The 24,414-nt window shown below is 36.4% G+C and overlaps 1 protein-coding gene across 2 annotated transcripts; it reads left to right on the forward strand.

The window, feature by feature from the left end:
- Positions 1–1,075: 1,075 nt before the first annotated feature.
- Positions 1,076–22,202, forward strand: CALB1 (calbindin 1). Of its 2 annotated transcripts, XM_047089026.1 has the most exons (11): positions 1,076–1,154; positions 1,688–1,764; positions 5,889–5,963; positions 14,683–14,766; positions 14,882–14,938; positions 18,119–18,196; positions 20,393–20,448; positions 20,532–20,571; positions 20,700–20,753; positions 21,597–21,668; positions 22,089–22,202. In XM_047089026.1, exons 1-11 carry the CDS (start codon positions 1,076–1,078, stop codon positions 22,200–22,202), a joined length of 786 nt encoding a protein of 261 aa, XP_046944982.1. The 2 variants fall into 2 exon arrangements, with proteins under 2 accessions (XP_046944982.1, XP_046944983.1); XM_047089027.1 differs by lacking the exon at positions 5,889–5,963.
- The last annotated feature ends 2,212 nt before the right edge of the window (positions 22,203–24,414 follow it).

The raw sequence follows: 24,414 nt of genomic DNA on the forward strand, positions 1-24,414 counted from the left end.
TTAACAAGGATTGCTTCACATAGAGAGAAGAGGTATATGTGTTAAGGCCTCTGAATAGGGCCTTGGCCAGGTCACTAACTCACCTAAGTATGAACTTGGACCAGATTCTTGGTTGTTTTAAGTAACCCTTACTTTCTCTAACATTTGTATAACTTAAACCTATCACTTTCCAATTAAAAGTCTACTTCAAGCTAAAAAAACCCCACATAATCCTACTTTATCATGTTGGCAAGTCTTGCTCATAAAAACCATTTTAGGAAACATGCCTATGATGACTCTCCAGCAAAAAAATAGCGTGGTTGATATTAATAAATTAATCGTACACATTAATCAAAGTAATTTAATACTTGCCAAGCTTTCACCTGACTTTGTTTAAACAAATACTAAAATGTCTTGGAGAAATCTCTCTCCTCTCTCTCTCTCTCTCTCTCTCTCTCTCTCTCTCTCTTATTCACACACACACACACACACACACACACACACACACACATCATTTATATGCTTGTATTCTTTATCAGCTTTCCTTTTGCATCTGAAAATCAAAACCCCTCTCTGTTATTTCACTGTAACATTCAGGAATAAAGATATTTTATGGATTAGGAGAATGTGGGGGCAAATGTGTCTGTTTTCAGCCTCCAGTCTCTGAGCTAAGGATCTCCCACCACCTGCTGCTTCCTACACTCCCAAACTCCTGCTCCAGCTAGCTTTTCTGGGAGGAGAGGAGAAAACTGGAAGGGAGGGGAAGAAGGTTTGTGTGAGCAAGAGGCGGGAATGAGGAATGGGAGGCAGGAGAAGGCGTGGCCCAGCTCGGGCCGTCAGGATAAATACTCAGAACTGGGTGCGGGGTGTTGAGAGAGAACTCCGGAGGAACGCCTGAGCCGAGCAGCACCGAGGACAGCTCCCGGCAGCGCCTGCCCCCGTCTTCCTCCGCAGCCCAGATCTCTTTCACACACACACACACACACACTGAGGTTCTTGCTTACCCCATACTCGCACGGACACACACACACACACTCACACGCACACACGCACACACACACACACGCATACACGCAGACACATACTCGGCTGTACAATGGCAGAATCCCACCTGCAATCATCCCTGATCACAGCCTCACAGTTTTTCGAGATCTGGCTTCATTTCGACGCAGATGGTGATTATCTTCTCTTTTTAACTGTTTGAAGACCCCTTGTTCCTGCCCTTTTCCACCTTTCCCCCTCCCCTAAGCCTCCTGATCCTATTATCCCTCGTTTCTTTACTTCTTTTCCCACCTCCCTAATCTTGTCTTTCCGGCTGGCTGCCAAACCATCAACTTGAAAGTTTATATATTTTTTTTCTGTTATCCCAAAACCTTAAACTTTTTTTCCTCTCCAAGAACGTTAATAGTAGAAAATGGGGGGGAGGGGGAGGGGACGAGGAGGAAAAGTGAGAGAGCGAGAAGAGATTGGGGGACGCTGCACCCCAAAGTTTCCATGGCTACACTTAACATCCTTACCATCCTTCTTTGCCTTTAGTGGGTCTTAACTTTGACACTCAGAGGGCAGGGCTGCCGCCCTTTCAGGGTTAATCAATGTAGAGGCAAGAGAGAGCCTTGCGGGTGGCCAGACAATAGCTGTCATGGAAATTGAAAGGGGATGAAACTCAGAATGAGATGTCTGATACCTGGGTGCCTCTTTGTCTTTGCAGGAAGTGGTTATCTGGAAGGAAAGGAGCTGCAGAACTTGATTCAGGAGCTCCAGCAAGCACGGAAGAAGGCTGGATTGGTAGGTTTAAGTTTGCAACGGAGGAAAAAGACCTTCAACCTTTGATATATAAATATTCTAGAGTTTTCATAATGAGCCACCGAGATCAAGTGGTTTCCAGGGAATGTAGACAGGGGGGATGTAGATTTATTGACTGAGAAAGGAGAGAAAAAGCGCCTTTCCCAATTGGGTAGGGGGGAAGATGAGATCAGGCTTAGGGGGTGGGGGGTGTTGGAGGGAGAGAAAAAGAAATCCCCTAAAGGGAAAAACAACAACAACAACAACCTTACATCTGAAATCAGAGCTTTTAAAATATAGATTCTATACTTGTACGTGCCTTAATAATGCTTAAAAGGAAAATGTGGGTGCATGAGCTCTTTCAGCAGATCACCACCTCTTCGATTGAGTTCTATTAGGTCATTTTTAACTTCTCCTTAACTCCGTGAGAGGTGGGGGGTAAAAACACATTTCTGCCCCTTGGTGGTCAGGAAACAGATCTGCAGATTATGGATCTCTTTTTCTATTGCCACTTATTGTTGACGTGGTTGGACAGATAAGAAAATGTTCTGTCTTGACCTTTCTCACTGGGGCAAAGTTGAACAACTTGCAACCTAATAATGAGCAAGAATTTAACAAGAAAGGTATTGATTTGTGTTGAGAGGGAGAAACCCAAAAGTCAGAGATGTAACAAGTAAAACAATTTTAAGAATTTCATGTATTTTTAAAAAGCAGTTATATTCTGATGGGAAACAATTAATGGGGTCTTGAAAACAAGCTATATTTGTGATTTAAGCAATAGGTAATTAAGTAAATGACAGTTCTTACTAATTATGAATGACTTACTTTTGGGCATAAATTTACCTGTTAAGAAAAGATGTTGTCAGCATAAAACTAAAATATACCCAGCTTTAGAATACAGAGGAAATGATTATGCAGAGGAAAATAGGATAAGAATTTTACTAATGTACTGGAGTTTATGTAAGACTACATTTCCAAAGACTGTTGGATTTGAGCTAGTTAGATGTTAATGATCTTTGGCTTTTAACTACTGGTTAGAAAGAGATTTTACATTACAGATTAGATACATCTTTTATGTCTTTAGAGGAAAACATAGGTGTATGTGATTCTTTAGCAGATCAACACCTTAAGCACTGATATATATAGATATATATATATATATATATATGCTTATTTACATGTCTTATAAATGTATAAATAACTAATAGAATTACCTTTTTTTCCTATCTAAATTGAAAATTGTGTGATACACAGCTCTATACAACATATTCAAAAGACTAACAGAGGACTCTAAAATGTATTATAATGTATTGCAGAACTATCAATTGCTAAAGCATGAACGAAATCAACACACTGGGAATTGTTTTACCCCAATTTAATATTATATGAACCTGAAAGTATAATAGAATGAGATCAAATAAAATAGAAAATGTTTTATATACTCTCTCCACACCCTCCCCTCCTTATATATATTACCACATATAGATTCCTGTAATATTATCACAGCTCTATATATCTTTGACTAATAAAGCAAAAACAATTCCTTCTCTCATTTAAAAATATATGTTTAAAATATCTGATTGGAAAATGTTACTAGCCATAAAATTTTGAATTAAAGTATTGTAAGATGCCCCCAGCAGCTAAATGATTGTATTTTAATTTTTCTAGATATGATTTTAACATTGTGATTTATTTTCAATTTAGAAATTCAAATACTTAGAAACTATAGTTTTTCAGATGTTTCTTTTCCTCTTCTCATTTTAATATTTGCACTTTTTTGGTAAATAAATAACTTCATGCTGGAGTTCTAAAGATTTTAAAGTTTTTTCTACTGTCCAGTCTCTAATAGAATATTAGAAATTCTATATATTAGATATTAATCCAAACATAACAGACTTGAGCACAGGTACAAGATTATATCAAGTTGCTTAATATTTTGATTATTGCATTTTTTCTGGGTTATATATATATATACAGGCTTTGCATAGTTAAAAATCTAAATTGAGATCTAGGTTGAAAGGTTCATGTACTAGACAAATATTTCACTATACTATTGACCCCATTGTAGTAAGCCTTTACATATCTCTTCTCTTTTTTTAGGACATAACAACCAACCTTAAAAACCAGGTTTCTTTTCATTTCTGGCCACAGAATAACAAATTTCATTGTATTAATAGAAACACTGTTTGGTTTCTCAGATTAATAATGTGAAATTTTAAAAATTTCACTAATATTAACTATAAGTGAATATAACATTAATGAAATATAACAACCCAAAATATGTTGGAAAACTACATTTTATACTAAACACAGTATTTAGTCTTTAAATTTGCATTAATTTTTATAAAGCTTTATTTTATTGTCATCATCATTACATTTTGCACTGTTTAAAACATAGATTTTTGACATAGTTACAACCCAAGAAGTTCACAAACTAAATGCCAAGTCTGCTAGCTGAGGCACCTGGGTGGCTCAATTGGTTAAGCGTCTAACTTCAGCTCAGGTCATGATCTCACAGTTCGTGGGTTTGAGCCCTGCATCAGGCTCTCTGCCCCTTCCCTGCTCATGCTCTGTCTCTCTCTCTCTCCTTCCAGCCCCCCCCACCCCGTCTCTCTCTCTCTCAAAAATAAATAAACATTAAAATAAAAAGTCTGCTAGATAAACTAGTGGTACTATACAATTTTAAGATTTAAAATCAAATGCTTTGGTTTTTGCTTAAGGTATGTGCATAAAATATAACTGACAGTCCCATTGTTGCCAAGAGGTAAATGCTTTCATTTTCTTACAGTTGTTGCTGTAATAAAATTTAATAAATGCAAGTTACAATTAATCCATAGAAGAATTTTGTTTTAAAGACTACATTATAATTAAGTTGCTTGATTACTATTTACTACCTCAGTTCTACTAAAGATATTCACTTTAATTCAAAAAGGATTCTATAACAACTAATAGTAATAATATTTAGCCTAAATATAACTCTTAAACTGTATTAACCTATGTATCCCTAAAGCAAACTCATGTGATAGATAATACCACCATTTTGTTAGTTACAACAAAAACTGAGACTTTAATATACTTTCCCAAGGACGTAGAATAGGACATTAGTAAAGGCTGACCTATTTTAAATAGGCTTCAGTTAATGCAACAGGGCTATTTAAAATGGGCTATGTTGGAGACCCAAGGGTATAAATGCAACTTCCTGAATACTAGTTCTATATTCAGATCACTAGTTTACAGTTCACGGCCCTCTAATCTGTCAATATGTAAAGAGATTATGTAAGCAATAGATTAGAAAAAAATAATTCAAATGAGATCCAAGCATTCACTTTGTCACTATTAAACATGTGTTCTCATACTAAAATACATGGGACAGAAAACATCTCAGAAAAAAATGGAAACAAGGAAACCCTGGAAAATGCTCCCTAAGTTATTCTTGGAGGCAAAGATCCAAAACATATAACCAATGGTTTATAATAAGGTCATCAGTATTGTCTGTCTCTAATGAGAGTACAAATTGGTCATTTTTTTATCTGACTTATTTTTTTTATTTAATTTTTCAATTTATTTAATCAATAAATGCCGCTTCTATGTTGGAAACACAGAAGACACTGGAAACACTGAAGAGTGACAATGTGAGTCACTCTTCAACATTCACGTTTTTTGCTTGTCCAAACTGAAAATACCTATTATTACTTTCCATGGATAAAACATGTTAAAATAAGGGAAATGTTATAGGGCAATTAGTTGGAGCAATATAAAAGAACATTTCTTGAAGCAAGCAATGTTTAAAGTACATCAACAGTGATCATTATATTTGAATTCACTAACAGTTATGAACTGAATAAATCTGACTATATTTTCAAAGTATAGCATATTCTCAAAACTAGTAATAGAAGATAACTCAGTGATTGAATCAGAAGTGATCATCGTAACCCTTTCATTTGAAACCAGTAAATACTGTGTATCAGCTATGTCTTTAATTTTCATGAGAGTAGTTAATTGGTATGCATAATTATAAATGGTTTCAATTCCAGGTGGTTTTTTTTTGCATATATCATTAACACCATCACAAGCATAATTGGTATTTTATTTAAATAAATTTCTTACCTACTTTTATATAATTTTAGGAGTTATCACCGGAGATGAAAACCTTTGTGGATCAATACGGGCAGAGAGAGGATGGAAAAATAGGAATTGTAGAGGTAAGAAACTTATGCATGTTTCGGATCTACTTTTAATAAGTGAGCTTATTGTAGTTGCAACCAACTCAAACATGATGTGGAAAGACCAATTTGGAGAGGGTTATTTTGCCTAAGTAACATGTTCTTTTCTGTTCAAAACTATGAAATAAAAAATGTCAGAAATGTGGGGCACCTGGGTGCCTCAGTTGATTAAGTGTCTGACTCTTGATTTTGGCTCAGGTCATGATCTCACAGTTGTGGGATCAAGCGCCACACTCAGCATGGAGCCCACTTGAGATTCTCTCTCTCCCTCTCCCCCTTCCCCCCTTCCCCACTCATACTCTCTCTAAAAATTAAAAAAAAAAAGTTTAAATGCTCACAAATGAAAGAGAACCTAGAGTTTGCCTAATCCAGAGCCTAAATTTAATACATTATGAAACCAAGACATGGAGAGGTGAAATGATTTGCCTTCGGTCATGTGCATATTTGCTGGCATCGATAGTTAGAAGCCCAGGTCCCAGACTTCTGTATGAGTACCTATGCCATTATGTTACCCTGTTTCACTTGGATAAAACACCAAGTGCATTGTTTAATGGTAGTTTTATTTAATAGTGTAGAATTTTCTATTAAAATATAAAGTGACATATTTGTAATCCCTATGACGATGGCAAAAGCTGCTGGTTCCTGAAATTCTATTCTAGATTGGCAATTGACCTTAATAAAAACACAAGAGGTAAACAAAGTTAGTGAATGTTTTATGATGTGTTATAGGTAAGGATTTCCCTTGAGTCTCTAAAAGTATAGCTGTGGGTGTCAAATCTTATCTTCTGACAATGACTATTTCTGTGGGGGACAAATATTTTTTATGAATCAGGGAAGCAAAACTTTGATTATGCCTCGATTCTTCCGCATTCTCAGATTTGTGCAAGAGCTGTTGCTTCACTTACTTATACTTTTTGAAACTCTGGTGTCCCAGCTACTCTATCTCTGCAACCTCTTAGAGAAATTGAGTGGACAGCTTTGTCCAGAAAAATTAATAAGGTCATATTTTAAAATATGCCATATCAAAAGTATAATAATATTATTATAATATTCTTAATAGATTAGGTTGTGATGTACTCTGGCTGCCAACAACATGTAGTTATAATTTACCTTTGATTCAGAGAATTAACCTGGTTTTCAAATACTTGATCATATAGGACATCTTTCATGTCAATGTGAAATACTTATTTTCAAGCAGCTACTACAAACGGAGTTAAGGAAGGACATACTATTATTATCTTTGTAATTAAAATATTTCCCTGGAGTATACACATTCCCCTTTGCCTATGTGTAACTCATTACTATATAAATAGATAAATTAACAGTACTGGGACTTACAGATTGACATAGAGGCCAACTAATCAAGGTATGAAATCATTGAGGACAAGAAAATAACATTTAAGTGAACATAAATGATATGAGGCAAATCTATTTAAAACTAGTTGGAAAATCTAAAATCAGTGAAATTATAGATGTGCCTGTCTCAGAGTTTGGTACACTTTATCATTCCAGTAGAGGAAGGACCATCATTTTATATTTAACATATTTCACCTTGAAAGACTCCAATGGTCTCAGCTACTTATTTTACTTAATTTCTTCAGTTATAGTAGATTAAACAGTATTATAAAAAAGCATGGATCCAATTCACATGCATTTTATACTTTTTAAAGGACTAAAAGAATCTGTTTTGAATCCAGGTTTTACTATTTATGATACAATCACTTAAGAATTATAATTTGAAGTCCTATTTGAATGAGTGTCCAGGGGTCACTAGCAGATGCATTGTCCTGGAGGTATGAGGAAAGAAATTTCTCTAGAAGTTTGAGATAAGAAACTGTTGTAGAAAGTAAAGGTTGCATGTGTGAGAAAAGATAGTTAACAGAAGAGGGTAAAGTTAAGGAAGGCTGAAATAAAGAATTGAGGAACTTTTATAGCAGTCACAATAATAAAATTTACATTAGTATGACAATATACAATTTCTAAATAAATACATTCTCTCATTTGATCCTCACAACAAAATAAAGTAAGCCTAAATACAATATGAAGGTCTATTTTTATAGTTGGGGAACCTGAGACTTCAATAGAATCTGACTAATGTTAAGGAAAAAATAAGAAATAAATGGGGGAACAGCCAGAAACCAGCCAATTTCTTCTAAACTGGTTGGCCTTTTTTTTTTAATTAATAAATGATCTGTGAATTTTCTGCATGAAAAGAAAATAGTTTCAATCATCAGTAGGTTGGTTTCTTATGCAAGGCTTTATGTTTAGCCCAATTGAACAGGATGCACAAAGTATAGAGAAGTTACCAGACCAAAGCACTTGAAACATGATTTGGACAAAACTTTCAGATCAGCTGAAGCAGAATAAGAGAAAACCTTCTAATAAATTCTTATGTGTCTCACTTAACATTCCAGGACACAGAATTTTTTGCTGAATGGGACTCCTGGGAATAACTAGCCAAAAATCCTCATTTTAAGGATGAAGAAACTGAAATCCAGAAAGGTTAAATGATGTGTCCAAGGTCCCACTGGCAGGAAGGACAACACCTGCAGAGAAGCCTAGATTGGACTCGGATTTCAGAATTCTTTTCATTAATCTGAGTTATCAGCCATGGTGTAAGAAGAGGGGTGGAGTGGTAATTAGTTGAAAAGAAGAGAATTATAGAATGGAGAACAGAAAGAGTACTCAATGCAGGAGTTCATAGGCACGTTGATTCGGTCTAGGGTGGTTAAGTAGGAGTGAAGAGAGTAAAGAGAGGTTCTGAAAATCATTGGAAAAAAGAAGTTGAAAGTTGCAGATTACATGTAGAAAACCGGGATGGGAAGGGTAGGGAATGCCTGAATTTATAACATGCCCTCTAGTGTCACTAGGAAGTTGTATAAAATGGAGTTCATCTTTTCTTTTTTCAACTTGACGTATATCACTTGCTAAGAAATCCTATATATAATATGGGACACAAACACACAAATCCTAGCCGGGAAAGGGAAACCCCATGTTTTCCAAAATATGTGATAATCTACCTACTCATGTCAAGATACTGTAACTTTGGTGTTCAAACGGAAAAGAAAGTAGATTTGCCTATATATTTAATAGGTGTATTCATGGGCTTATCAAAATCTAATCAAGGTAAGCCAAATGATATTCATGTGGTAGTCTGCTTTCCTGTTGGAAATGGGCTAAAGTGATTTGGCTTTAAGTGAAATATGTTGCTCAAAAGATCAGAAAATATAGTGATTAATTTTCAAAGTTCTGTCCTGAAGTGCACTGACCTTGCCAACAACATACTTTCGCTATCTAGAAATATTTAAAATGAAGGGTAATATATAGATATCTTTCCTCTGGACTTTTAAATTTCATGTCTTTAAATAGATTTTAAAATGCACACAAATATAAAGAGATTCCTAATACGAACTGAAAACAGCAGCACTGAAATTCTGAGAAAACTTAACAAATACCATGACAGTCAAAAAACTGTTCTAAATTTATTCAGACTAATAGCTCTATGTCAGAGAAGGCTGATTAAAATAATTAAAACAGGAAGGCTGAATGATTCAGCAGATAACGTGAGCACCAGAGAAGAAATTTCTAGTAAGCATAGATATTTCCCTTAGATAGATATCAAATATGTAAGCTTTTCACCTGATCCCTTGGGCAACATGTGAGAATATACCATCCTCTCCAGTTTTATTCTATCTATTTGTCCAGGTCAGTACATCCACTGAAAAAAATAGATCTAAAAGCTATTTTAATCCTAAAACTGTAACAACCCTCCGAGGGAAGCAGACACTTCTGTAGACTTTCCCTCTTTTCTTCCACAGTGGGATTTGAGCATATGAGTTGAGCTCTAGTGAATGTAATTTTTCATGGCAGACTACTTTTCCACCTCAGAATTTGGGGAAATGATGGACAATGAAATCAGATTAAAAACTTCCCTCTGGCTACGTGTTTTTAAATGATTAGGAAAACGATTTTGATTGAAGATTTTAATGGAGGGTGATGAAGGTTACAGACGAGGACCTAAAAGTGAAGAAAGTCAGACTATCTGATTTCAAACCTGGCTCAAACTATAAACTGTCTGATAGCAGTTCATTTATCCATTCTGCCTCTGTTTCCTTGTCTGTAAACAGGGATGGTATAGGAGGACCAACATCAAATTTGATAAAGCATGTCAAACAAATGGATCAACCCTGGCACACTGTAAAAGCTCAATAAATATATTTGCTAGAATATATTTTTAAAAAAAAACTAAAAATCTACACCATTCTTCTGAATGCCAACCCTTTTTCCCACTTCTTATATAATTTTTCATATTCTAATTGTTAAACTCAACTTGTCTTAAATTTATATGAGATTATTTGCCTTCCAAATTTCCTGGAGTCACTTAATTGCCTAGGAAAAATACTTCTCTGGTTCCCAAATGAAAGAAGTGAATGCTTTGTTAATATGTGCTGAAGGAGGTTAACATGTACCATGAATGTCTTCAAGAGTTAAGAATTATGCCTCATATGTGCTTTGACTTATTTAGCTCAGGCATTAGGTTTCTAGTAAAACTTGCCCTTCGTATGTGCTCTCCTTGCACCTAATACTTACCTTTATCACTATATCTACTTTTCTGAAATTGTAGGGAAAATGTTTGAAATTATCTGCCTCCCTATAAGGTTCTTACCAGCAGTGACTATGAATCCCCAGCATCCAGTGCAGTGCCTAATAGGTTCTGAATCACAGCTACATGAGCTATAGCAAGGACTTTCAACCTACTTCAAAATGTAAGGCAGGAGTTCTACATAATACCTAGGAATAAAAGAAAGATGTAAAAAAAAAAAAAAACCAACCCTGTGACATGTTCAGTTCTCTGGGAAGCAGATCTAAGTTGAAAATTAGCAGTTTAAGGAAGTTTATTCAGAAATGCTCTTGGGACCAATACCTATTGAAAGGAAATGAAAAGAACAGGACTGGGCAGAGAGAAACTAGGGGCTGTGATACAGTCTCAACGGAGGCTTTAGCTGATGCTACAGTGGGCTCTAAAGCTGGGATGGCCAGTCCCAAGTTGTGTGACAGGGCTGTGGTTTTCGTTTTGTTTTTTTTTTGTTGTTGTTTTTTAAATTTTTTTTCAACGTTTTTTATTTATTTTTGGGACAGAGAGAGACAGAGCATGAACGGGGGAGGGGCAGAGAGAGAGGGAGACACAGAATCGGAAACAGGCTCCAGGCTCTGAGCCATCAGCCCAGAGCCTGACGCGGGGCTCGAACTCACGGACCGCGAGATCGTGACCTGGCTGAAGTCGGACGCTTAACCGACTGCGCCACCCAGGCGCCCCTTGTTTTGTTTTTTATCTCCACGTGGATCACTCTTGGGACACTGTCTCCTTGGGAAGGCAGTTCTCTTCAGCCTAGATAATCTCCCAAAGTCACCCCCAAAGGCTCTCTCAAAGTAACACTGTCAGGACCTAAAGGGAGCTCTGGGTGGAATACCACAATATCCATCCCAATCTCTATCCATAATTCAGTAATAAGTTGTTTGAATTATCTCTAAAGGAAATCTCTATTTATATACAGCCTTTGCTGACAGTAGACCATAGTCAATTGCCTTCACTCATAGGTTTACTAAGATATTTACTGAAATGTTTGCAGGTTCTAGGCAGAGAAACAGTAAATAAGACACGGACACTATCCTCATATATAGTCTGCATTTATATCTAGGAGAGACAGGCAAACACACTTTTCCTTCCCAACTCTCAGTGACAAGTAACCAGTTCTCACAACTGAAGCTCTGAGGGTTTCTGGTCACAACTGTCTGCCTTCTATTCGTTCCCCTGCAATTATTCTTTGCTCTCTTTTCCAACCCATAACAGAGTTTTGAGAGTTCATAAAAAAGCAGGCAGGTAGCCCAAGAATTAAGAAATTAGCAAAAACCTTGGAACAGGCGGTACCGAATACTTGCACAGACCGCAAAGACTTAGCAAATCTGAGAATAAAGCAGCCTTACTTGACACCTTCAATAAAAGACCTCTCACGCTTTGCAGATACGCTCTTAGACACCAGACTTGGAGAGCTACTGCACCCAGCTCTGAAATTTGAACATTGATGCACAGTGTGTTGATGGAAACATCAATAGCAGGACCATTACATTGTGAAACACACCTTTAAAAAAAGATGATTTCTTTGTGTTCACTATACCTACATCCTATTCACATTTATTCCGGTGTCAATCTGTTTTATAACTTTTTTAATGTTTATTTTTGAGAGAGAGAGAGAAAGAGAGAGAGAGAGAGAGAGAGAGAACAAGTGGGGGAGGGACAGAGAAAGAGGAAGACACAGAATCAAAACAGACTCCAGGCTCTGAGCTGTCAGCACAGAGCTTGATGTAGGGTTCAAACCATGCACCTTAAGATCATGACCTGAGCCGAAGTCGGACTCTTAACTGATCGAGCTACCCAGGCTCACCTCATTGTGTCTCTTTTAATGGCTAGCTTATAGTAATGTCTTATTATAATCATTTACATGTTTAAGACTCCTTTTTAATGTCTATAAAATGGGATGGCTCTATATTCAGTTTAACATTAATAGTTCAAACTAATAGATTGAATATGTCATACGTAGTTTCAATCTATATTTTTTTAAATAATGAAACCAAGTAGGACCAAAATGTCATGGCAAAAGAAACATACATTTATACTAGATATGGAGAACAATTTTTACCATCTCTATATTTGACATTCTAGAGACGTCTAAACTTAATGCAAGTTATATGAACTTTAATTTTCAAAACAAAGATGGTTAAAATTCTCCCTTATTTTACATTTTGTAATCGCTTGCTAGTTCACTCTTTTATTTTTTTCTGTTTTCATGAATTTGGAGGATTTTAATAAGTGTAACTTTTTCAGAAAAATTATTTTGTGTTCAAAATACTGAGTTATTAAAATACAAGCAATATAGAAAATTACAATGGAGACAGTAAAAACGAATACTATAAGTCATGTTAAGTAGGCATTTTTAATGAAGTGAAATGATCAACCAGTCCACAAGCATTTATGTCAGGCATAAAGCATGGCTGAGCACACACTGGGCATTCAGCAGATGAAGACGAAGAGTGGCCTCTGCCCTCCTGAAATGGATGGTCCGACAACCTACAAAGTGGTATCTGACAAGTTACATACCAATAAATAGAAGAATTGCTATTTGCTATTTCCTATTCCCTAAATGAATGTTTATGTTAATATGCAACTATACTAGTGACCTTTGTTTCAAAATAAGAAATGTTTTCTGACGGAGTCATATTAATATTCTAGTAAGATATTTGGGTCTGTTCTTAGTTTCACTTCCATATGTAGTGTCTACAAACTGAATGGATCTGGTTTGAGGTATCATTTTAAAGACCCAAAAACAAGTGAAAGGACATATTATATGGGCATAAAAAAGCAGAGGTTACTTGCATATAAGTTGGAATGATATGTTTTCTATTAAATTTTATTTTTTAATACCCCTCAGTGGATGAAACTTTTTAAAGGAGGGGGTGGGGAGCTAGTCTTTCCTATAATTTAGTAGAAATTTTGGAGCTTATACTGAACTTAAGTTGATCCATACCACAGGTTCTTGGGCTAAAATCCAGGGATGAGCGTCCATGCCTGAATTTCAAGTGAATCATCAACTTCTGGAAATCAGATGAAATATAGTTTGTGTAGGTTCATTCTTTAATGGTGAAGATGTAGTGATTCTACAAGATTCTCAAAGTCCTTTTGAACCCAGTACATTTAAGAGATGTTGGTTTCTACTTCAATTCCTTATTGTAGTGATGAGAGTACTAAGTTCCAGAGGTGGCTGAGGGAGTTGCTGGGGACCACAGCTAATTAGCAGCTGAGCCAAGAATAGAACCCATGCCTGCAGTGAGGCCATCAATACAGCTCCCACCCTCCCTGCATGCAATAGATAGATTACATTCATCTTAAAATGGGATCTGGAGCCCTTTTATCTTCCAAAAAAAAAAGGAGGGGAGCAAGAGAACTGAAGTTATGAAATGAGATCTAAGGAGACAGGTCATAGTGTTGAAATGGAGATCATAAACCCGGGCCCTGGATTCCAACAGTGGGCACCCTCTTGGATGAAACCAACAGTTTAAGAACAGATTTTCCCTCTTTCTGTTTAGTTCCACCGTTCATCTTGAGTTGTCTTCCCACCTCTCTTTCCACTGCCTTACAAGTATCTTTAGTGTATCTTCCTCGCATCTCTAGGCTTTCTCCTCAGACCCGGGAATTCATTGCTTCCCTTTCTTCCTTTCCACTACACTCACATTTCTCATAGTTTCTTTCCTTCTACATGACATGTACGTCCCCACATTGACATGTATATACCCCACATTATATGCGCCCTGAGAGGAACAAGACTGCTCTGTGGCACAGAAGAGGTGAAGGCCGGGATGAATCTGCTCAGATGAGGAGTGGTCCAACCAGTCCTATCTGAGCTTTCTGGGCGCACGTGGACCAGCCAGCCAGCCAGCCAGGCAAGGCCACCCAAGCATTGGAAAAGACACCGGCTCTGTGTAGGAACAAAGTATCAGCAAGGGAAGGTCATTCCTAACGTTTTTCCTCTCCCGGCTTTCTAAGCAATAAAACTGCTTCAAATAAATATGTTCAAAAAGAACTAAGCAGGAAGTAATGACAGAGGCTTGCTTTCTTTACAACAACTTTTCACAACTTTTTCAGTTGGCTCACGTGTTACCGACAGAAGAGAACTTCCTGCTGCTCTTCCGATGCCAGCAGCTGAAGTCCTGTGAGGAATTCATGAAGGTAAAACAGAGCCCTGTCAATGAGGGAGGTCTTCAGAAAGGTACTTAATGCAGGAAAATGGTGGCTTTTTTTTTTTTTAATGTGTTTGGTTTTCCTTATCCCAAATTACTTACAGACATGGAGAAAGTATGATACTGATCACAGTGGCTTCATAGAAACGGAGGAGCTTAAGGTAAGCAAATAAATACGTGTGCTAGGCTTTCTTTTTCCTTTTAAATACAGTTATGAACTCTGTAGCATTTTAAAAAGCCTCCCACGAAAGCAACTAACTGTTGAGCAACGGCACACTTTCCCCCACTCTTCCACATTGTTAATGAAGTACCAGATGAAACAAGAGACTTCAAGTATGTCTTCAGTTCTATTCGGCAATGCAAAAGAAATTAGCACTTTCTGTGGTGCAAACAAATTGTTATACTAGATAGACAGATATAACAGGATACTAAGCCAAAGAAGACACTCCTTTTCACTGAAATTTGCCATTTTATTTTACGAATTAAACAACTAATATAAAGAGATTTCTCTCTCAAGAGAAAGAGAAACAAGTATTGCACATTCTTTTACCTAATCTCCACCTGAGTTCTGAAGTTAGTACTACGCTCCTGAGGAAAGAGATAAAGAGAAGTTTAGTGATGCGCTAAGGCGACACTGAATGAAGACACGGGGCTGCAGTGTTCAAACCCAGACTCCTCTGCCTCCAAGTTCCCTCGACATTCCATACCACCTTCTGCCTCTCAACAAGAACGACAGAGTCCTCGCATGATCCCACCTCTGAAAAGTTGCAACTTTGAAAGTGAATTTAGGAACTTACCTCTCCCAAACATACAGAGGAGCTGGTGGGGGAGGAAGAAGATACAAAGGAGAAGGCAAAGTGGTCTAGAAATCAAGTTATTCTGTCTGATTTTTCATCTTTCAAATGGGGGTAATAACACCTTCCTCTCAGATTTATCGTGAAGCTCAAGTAAAATTCTGTGCATGAAAGATTTTGTGACATTCACGAGGCACAATAAAACACCTTATTCACGAACTCAGTAATTTACTAGTCTTTCAGAAGTATGGCAACATCTTTCTCTCATTTCCTCAAATCGTCTCCAAGACTTCTCAGTCCAGAAGACCCTATTTTGTCTATCTGCAGGAAATAGAATAACTAAAAGGGAGGCAAATTGATACTTACTGAGCACCTATGTGGTGCTCAGTACTATGTGGCTGGTAGAGTACTAGGCACTTGAAATGAATTTTGACACTTAATCCTCACAGAAAACTTGCAAGGCAGGTATTATCATTCCCACCACGCAGAGAAGGTGAAATTTACAGAGATTGGATAATTTTTCAAAGTTACCTAGCTGCTTATGAAAAGAATCTAGACGATCTGACAATGTTAATGATGGTTTTTTTCCCCCACAACACCACATACTTCCAAGCTTCAGGCATCAAGAGCTACCTCTCCTGTCGTCCTGTGTGGAGACAGGAATATCAAATACCATTTCCTCATCATGGTTTAACACGGTTTAAGTCACATACAGTTCTTTTTTTTTAAGTTTTTTATTTTTGTTTATTCTGAGATGGGAGGAGGGGCAGAGAGAGAGAATTCCAAGCAGATTCCACAAGGACAGCACAGAGCCCGACATGGGGCTCGAACTCACAAACCGTGAGACCATGACCTGAGTCAAAACCAAGAGACGCTTAACTGACTGAGCCACCCAGAGGCCCCATTCACATACAGTTTTAGAGATGGAACTAGGATGTGTGTACCACTGTAAAATTGCTAAAACACACTCAACAGCAGCTTCTTGGAAATATAAACATTTTAAATGTGAAAACAAGGTCTTTTACACAAACTTCCAACACAACAACCTAGAGCTCACAAGGTGACAGTTAAACTTGTGTTTTTATTCTACAGGACCAAAAAAATAATCGTTTTTAAGTTCATAATGAAAACCTTAGCTCATTTCCAATACTGACCTTCTTTGTTCTACATTTTATTCTCAGAAAGAGATTCTAAATAGAAGTCCTCCTCTCTGGGGAATTTTAAAGATAAGTTGGCATTCTTTTTTAATGGATCCTTCAAGAAAGCTAATTTTAAGATCCATAATAGAGTAAAACATCACTTGCTCTCAGACACGACTTTGAATCTCAGCGTCCCGAGGTTTCTCCCAGGCTATTTTTGTGACCACCATTTTAGTCTCTGATGAGGCTTTTTAACCCAATTAATCTCTGACAAAAGGCTCATAAGGCTCAAAAATAAAATTCACCCCCAATAGATAACTTTGAATTTTCCATGCTTCACTTTGGCTTTGAAGTGCAATGCTTGAAATGAAAATAAATTTAATCAAACAAAGAAAAAGGTCTCCTTTCTCAGAAAGAATGAAGTTAAATCAGCCCAGCAGAACTGGTACATTTGGGAAACAGAAAAACCACTACAGAACCAAAGATACCCAATCCTTCAATAATATCCAAGCATAGTATTTGCTCAGTTTTCCATAACTGCTTTAATTCATTTTCTGAAAATAATAAAGAAGTTGCAAATGAACAGCACTAGACAAAATGATTATCATATGCCTGAGTGCTAACACTTTTATGTGGCTTTCATAAAGCTTTTTCTTTTTTTTTTTAAGTAAACTCACTCCTAAACTCCAACTGTCAAATTAATAATCATCTTTTTTCATCCTTCCCACAATAATCTCTATTTTAATATGATTCATATATCCTTCAAGGATTAGATAATATCATCTGTGGCCAGCTGTCTTAGTCTGAACAGCCAGCTGAAGCATTCTCTCCAAGGTGCTTGGGACAGCATCAAGCCTAAAAGTTAACTGACTGGCCCTTCAGTGAACAAGCTTCCTAGTGGTCAAAAGCTGATGTGAAAATACAGCTTGCAAGGGAAGAAAATCCACTAGAAATTAGAGGTAGTTCTCCATCTGGCTCACTAAGAATTTTCACTCACATTACAAAGGCATAGAGAGGGGCCCTTGTGTTTCTTAGAAAAGTCATACGCGCCTTTGTGAAGATAACATTATGTAGAAATGCATCCATTGGGCTGGTTGGTGTACAAGCTTGTACTCAGATTCCTACACAGTGCACAACCCAGATACTCATTTAACTGAAGTTACAAAAGCAGTGCAACACAGACTATAACACGTAAGGCAGATATACCTGTCAAAGGCAGCGGCATCACTGGAATGCCACGTGAACCGTGTAGAATAATGTCCCTTCTAAGGTCTTCTCCTCGCCCAGTTCTACCCTCAAAAAGAGGCCTTCTTTGCATTCTTGGGATGTTCCGTTTCAGGGCGGCCTGAAATGAAAGCAGACTGTAGGTTACTGATGACATTTATCTGAGCGTTCTTTGTCTTAACAGAACTTTCTAAAGGACCTGCTGGAAAAAGCAAACAAGACTGTTGATGATACAAAACTAGCTGAGTATACAGACCTGATGGTAAGACTGATCTTGGAGAGACTGTAGCCCAGGGCCTGTGAAATATTACTATGTTCTTGTTAATTCCCAAGGCTATGGAGGATACATGAAATAAACCATGGTATGGGCATCACTTGCACACAGGTATCATTTCACTTGAAAAGTGAAATACTTCAGGATGTTTACACCTTGTGAGGCTGAGTGAGAGCTGTTATCATTGGCTTTAACATAAGTAATCAACACGAGTATTTCTTTTCTTGCGCAACTGGGTAATTTTTATCTATAAAACATCATTTTTCTTACAAAGCCAGTGTAACTATATCACCAAACTTTGAGTGAGGCATTCCAAATGTACCCTGAGCCTGATGCTATGATAAATAGTATAACCAAGACCTCTTATAGAATATTGATAATAGAGCCAAGAAACTTGCTTTACACATAAGCCCTTAATGATTTAGGAATGAACACATTTATGAAGTTCTAGGTAGAATAATCCAGCCCATGAAGGTCATTAATTTCAAATGGGTAGTTTCTTCATTTTGACTCACAGAATTAAGACTATGAAGAAAATTCTTGCCAAACTGATTAAACTATGGACCACTATTTTGGAAACATTTTAATTAGTTTTTGAAATTCAGGCAACATTTTAAATTATCCATATCAGTACATATATGTGCTTTAAGTACTGTAAACGTACAGTAAATTCTTACAGGTTTAAAATAAAAACCCATAAAATATAAGTGTATATTATAAAAATTATGTTATATTAGGTTGATAAAGGGGTTAGACTTTTGATTACATTTGATGTAACGGAGGCTTACTTTCAGCCCATCCACCTACTTTGATGTAGGGAAAAGGAAAACACTAGAACTTTACTGTTGTCTTATTCACTATACAGTGAGATTATGGAGTGAGACTAATCTTTAATTTCAAAACGATTAAAAATTTTCATTGCAAGGAAGTATCCTTTTCTATCTACTTGTCATAGCATTAGCATACAAATGTGTCACAGTGGACAGATCTGAATAACTTCTGGAAATGGACAATAACCTACATTTATCAGTTTTCTGTTTTGTGCCAGTCTTATGGGATGTCTATTTAAAGTAAAGACTCCTTCCAGGTGGAAATTTGAAGCAGTCTTTTAAAAACCACTCAGATGGGACTTTCCCCCCTGTTGGATTGGCCTGGCGTATCTGATTCAATGTCATAAACCAGTTCAAATCTGAGAGGCAAATTAATCAAGAACTAATTAAAATTTAAATATATATGTTGAGAAATATTCCCCTATGGACACTAAATTGTGTGATCAAGTCCAATGTCTTGGTAGACAGTTTGACAATATTAGGACTCATGGTCAATAGAGTGTAAAATGTGTCAGTATCAGACCCTGAAAAAAAATCTGCCTCCTACAAGGCATGTTAGAACATCTGAAACCATAGACTCTTCTTTTTCTCCCTAAAGAGACTTCACTAAACCTATATCCATTATGACCCTGATAACATTCCTTTCTTTAAAAACAAAATAGTGTTGCTTTTTCACATGTGTAATGTGCAAACTTTATATATTTTAACACATTTCGTCTATAATCCTTCCATGTAATATAGTACAGCAGTAGTTGCTACTTTCTAAAAACATGAATGTTTCCTGAATAAGGGTAGGAGTGTATTTATATATCTGGACGTGTCTTGGTGTATGATGTACATGTAAGTGCAATGAGGAGGTAGCTAGTATCCGAGGGCAAATAAAACAATTGAGAATGATGCAAAAACTCTATTCTCTAAGAATGTATTCATTCTTCTTCAATAGAAGTCTATTGCTTCTGCCTGTAAGCTTATGCTCTAAAAGAAGGAAACAAATATTTATTCTCATATCATTCTTTGGAGAGTTCGAGGGTGTGCTATATATTGCCAGACACATTCTCTCTCACATCTTAATACATACACATACTTGCAAGAAAAATAAATGATGGTATTCTAGAATCTAGCTAAGATCACGATTGCTCTGTTTGACTATTCTACATTGTCCTGAGATACTCTGGCAATTGACCCAACTTACAGAACTAAAAATTTACACTCAAAGCTTAATAAAAGCTAATTTCTAGAATTTTGCTGCCTGTATAAGTAATTGATAACTCACAGTGCTTTACTTTTAATTTTCTTCTCCTTCCTGCAATAAATCATTCTTCAATGGCTACCACAATAATATTCTGTCTTTCAGCTGAAATTATTTGATTCGAATAATGATGGGAAGCTGGAATTAACTGAGATGGCCAGGTGAGTTTAGGAAATACATGGATATTATGATAAGTTGATCCTTGTCCGGAAAATCTCATCTATTAATATTTCTCTCTCAAAAGGTTACTACCAGTACAGGAGAATTTTCTTCTGAAATTTCAGGTATTTCTCTTTTCCCTACTGTAAATATTATTTTCCTTGGAAAGTTAGACTGTGGGAGATTTGCCAAGGGAAACACAATGAAATACAATAGTAGCATTTTAACCTTTTCTCTCTTCTCTATCACCCAGGGAGTCAAAATGTGTGGGAAAGAGTTCAATAAAGCTTTTGAGTTATATGATCAGGTAAAAGTTCATTTTTATCTATAATTTGATTGTTTAGGAGAGTTTGGAAAATGCTCACTTCAGTGAAAAAAAAATCTCTCAAACTAAAGGTCCATATTAAAAGTAACAGGAGCTATTAAAATTACTCATCCAATTCATTCTTGTCACAGGAAATGTATTATGGTATGTCCCAATCAGACGAATCTTGATTCCAATCCCATGCTGTAATTTATTTTGCGGCTTTAAATAAGACACCAAACTCCTCTGAACCTCAGTTTCCTCATTTGTAAACAGGAGATAATAATACCCACTTTACAGGGTGGAATGAGAAGTAAGTTAGTTGAAAACATCCAGCAAAATCCTCCCCACCATGTGATAGATGGTAACATCATGCACGTGAGGAAAGTTTGTTAGTAATGTCAATAGTTGACGTCCTTTATTTTCTTCTAATTTCCTACTTCTGGACCAAATCTGACCTCTTGGGCTCTAGCATAGCTCTGCCACTACCTGCTGTGACATCAGGCTAGTCACATAGCCTCCCCAGGCCTCAGGGTCCTCATTCACATGAACGTATTTATGACCACTTAATTACTTCAACAGGAGGTGATATTGTTAACATAAGATGAAATATTAAATCTGAAAGTGCTTTGAAAAGTTCAAAGCGTTTTATAAATGTAAGGTGTTGAATGAGAGGCAATTCACATGTATTTTGGACCTCGGGAGCAATTAAGCATCTTGAGGGTCGGACATGAAGACATTGGAATATCTGCCAGCGAGATTTCTGAGGATTTCGATTGTTTCTGTTTATTACATCCCCCGTTATTGTTCAGTTGGTTGCATACTGGTTTTTTTCTGCTCCCTCAGGACGGCAATGGGTACATAGATGAAAATGAACTGGATGCTCTACTGAAGGATCTGTGTGAGAAGAATAAACAGGTAATTTTGTTACCATGCCACTTACTTTTTAGGCAGACTATAAGGATCCATCCACCACACATCCATTTTTGGAAGTCTACTTTAAAGATTTATGGAAACCAATTTGTCAATAAACTTCATATAAAAAAAAAAAATAAAAAAAAAAATAAAAGTAAAAAAAAAAAAAATAAAATAAAGATTTATACAGCAGCAGCAGTAGAATTCAATTCTTAACCTGATTTGGCACTGGTCTAAATCAGTGTAACTGTGATAAATATATTTTAAAACAACCTTGTGATTATTCACTTTAGTGTAAGATTTCAATCCAGCTCTTAATGGATTGATGTAGCAAGCAGTTTTCATCCTATGTTTTATCACTTGACAGTGGTTAATTAACTTCCATATTTAACTGGATAACAATGCCATCTATGTTCTATACAGGACCTGGATATTAATAATATTCCAACATACAAGAAGAGCATAATGGCTTTATCAGATGGAGGAAAGCTGTACCGAACGGATCTTGCTCTCATTCTCTGTGCTGGAGACAACTAGAGTTAGTGACCATGACCACTTACTAGCGATACATTGTATCTAAAAAATAACTGTGCACTATAAGGGAGTAGGCTGTATTTTCTTTTGTATCTGTAAATTTAACTGCATATAGCTAATTACCCAGGATGTGTGGCACTTTCTTTTCGGCTTGTTTCTACACTGTTTGTAATGTACAGTTTTTGTAACTACATGATTGGAAAAGAACGTCTTAGGCTCAGGCCAGCCAATACACCCAACTGGGAACAAAAAATAACCGAACACATTCTTGCTTTCACAAATATAGTTGGACATGATTTCCCTAAAAATTCCACTAGGATTAATCTCTAAAATTCTAGTCTCTGATGTGTAAATGCACATTTGTCACTGAATAGGAGAATTATACCTAACAAGTTACCGCTTCAGACAATCATAGGTCTGTCCCACAAGATAGTCTTAAGCTGTATTTCCAATTATTAGGAGGAATGTGCTTTTGCATCTAAAATACCAAAATATCAATCAATAGTTAGTTATTTGTGGCTCTATGAGGTTAACAGTCTCACTAGACAAGACTTAGTTAATTAATCAACAACACATCTACTGCTTGAATCCATACCAAGCTATTGGTTCAAGTTAATTTGATGACAAGGAAGAGTAGCACCAGATGAAACATAAATCTGTCTGATTCTACATCTGTATTTTCAACAAGCCTACTGTCAGAGAGTATGACCTTAATCCATTTTCTAAACTGTTTTCACGTGTTGCAAATTATAATTATTCTAGTCAACTGCTGTTTTTATGTCATATTGTGTGATCTCTGATTAAATTATATATGCCGAGTATCCTGGTGTCTACTTTGCATACTTCCTGGATTTTCTTTCCATGTAGGACTGTCCATTTCCACCAAGGGTATCTGCTGCCTCTGAAAATATTTTTTTCTAGCTATAACAACTCTATTTTTTACTACATAATTAACTTTTAATGTTAAATTCATAGCACCCTGATTGTTGAATGTTATATCATCAAAAATTTTGTGTATTCTGTGAATCCTATATATTTCATATTGAGATCAGCATTCAAAATAGTTCTATTTCTATCTGCAAATAGTTTCAAATGAGTTAAAAATAACATCTGAAGAGAAATACTAATGTAATCATTTATCATACTTAGCAAGGGAGATTCTAAAACGTTCTTTTGACCTACATCCAAGTCAGTTTCATATATTTGTAGCTAGAATATCCTATACTGGTTACACCTGACATGTAATGGTTGGTGACTTCGGATTCTTTGATTGTGAAGCAGAGAGCTAAGAGTTATGTGTCTTTATGAAATTTACAAAGTTACCACCAAAGAATTAATGGTTCTAGATCAGTTTAAATGTCCCCAATTCTATAAATTCAGCACTACTTTTCTCAATTCATAGAAATCACGACAAAATAAAAGTGAGGTATCTCTTTCCCTCAAGGATGAACAGAAAATAGATCTGTCAAAAAATAAAATTTATCAAAATGATGTATTAGATTGGCTTTGCTTCTAGTGTGTAAATGGAAGCACTGACCTTAGGTTGAATTTAACGACTAAGAATAAAGAGGAAAATAACTCATTGCTTGTATTTTTGCTTCTTCCTCAAAAAGTCAGTGGACATGTAACTGGTAATCAATCCAGGTGGAAATGTAGGATGCTCAAGTTATTATGGCCTAAGAAATCTAAATAAATGTAGATCTGCCTGCGTCAGTGAATCATTGTATGTCTTATGAAGAGAAGCCTCCAACAATAAGATTTACAAACAAAGAAATCCCAAAAAATCCAAATATTTGAAGTTTTTTGCCCAACTGACATAATCAAATAGTTCTTTGTGAAAGATTTTTTCCAAAGGAATAGGAATATACAGAATTTCTTACATTCATCTGTTCATGACAGATGAAAATAGCTGTTAATTACAAAGTATATACCAAAATGAGGGCAGGCTTGGCACTCTTACCATTGTAGCATTGAAAAAGAAAATAAGGGGTGCCTGGGTGGCTCAGTCGGTTAAGCGTCAGACTTCAGCTCAGGTCATGATCTCACTGTTTGTGAGTTCGAGACCCACATCAGGCTCTGTGCTGACAGCTCAGAGCCTGGAGCCTGCTTTGGATTCTGTCTCCCTCTCTCTCTGCCCCTCCCCTACTCACGCTCTCTCTCTTCCTCTCTCTCAAAAATAAATACATATAATTTTTTTAAAAGGAAAACAACAACG

This window comes from Lynx rufus, unplaced genomic scaffold (genome assembly GCF_022079265.1).
Source record: "Lynx rufus isolate CCGP_SWC_20201006 ecotype Redwood Valley unplaced genomic scaffold, mLynRuf1.p SCAF_26, whole genome shotgun sequence".
Lineage (NCBI taxonomy): Eukaryota > Metazoa > Chordata > Mammalia > Carnivora > Felidae > Lynx > Lynx rufus.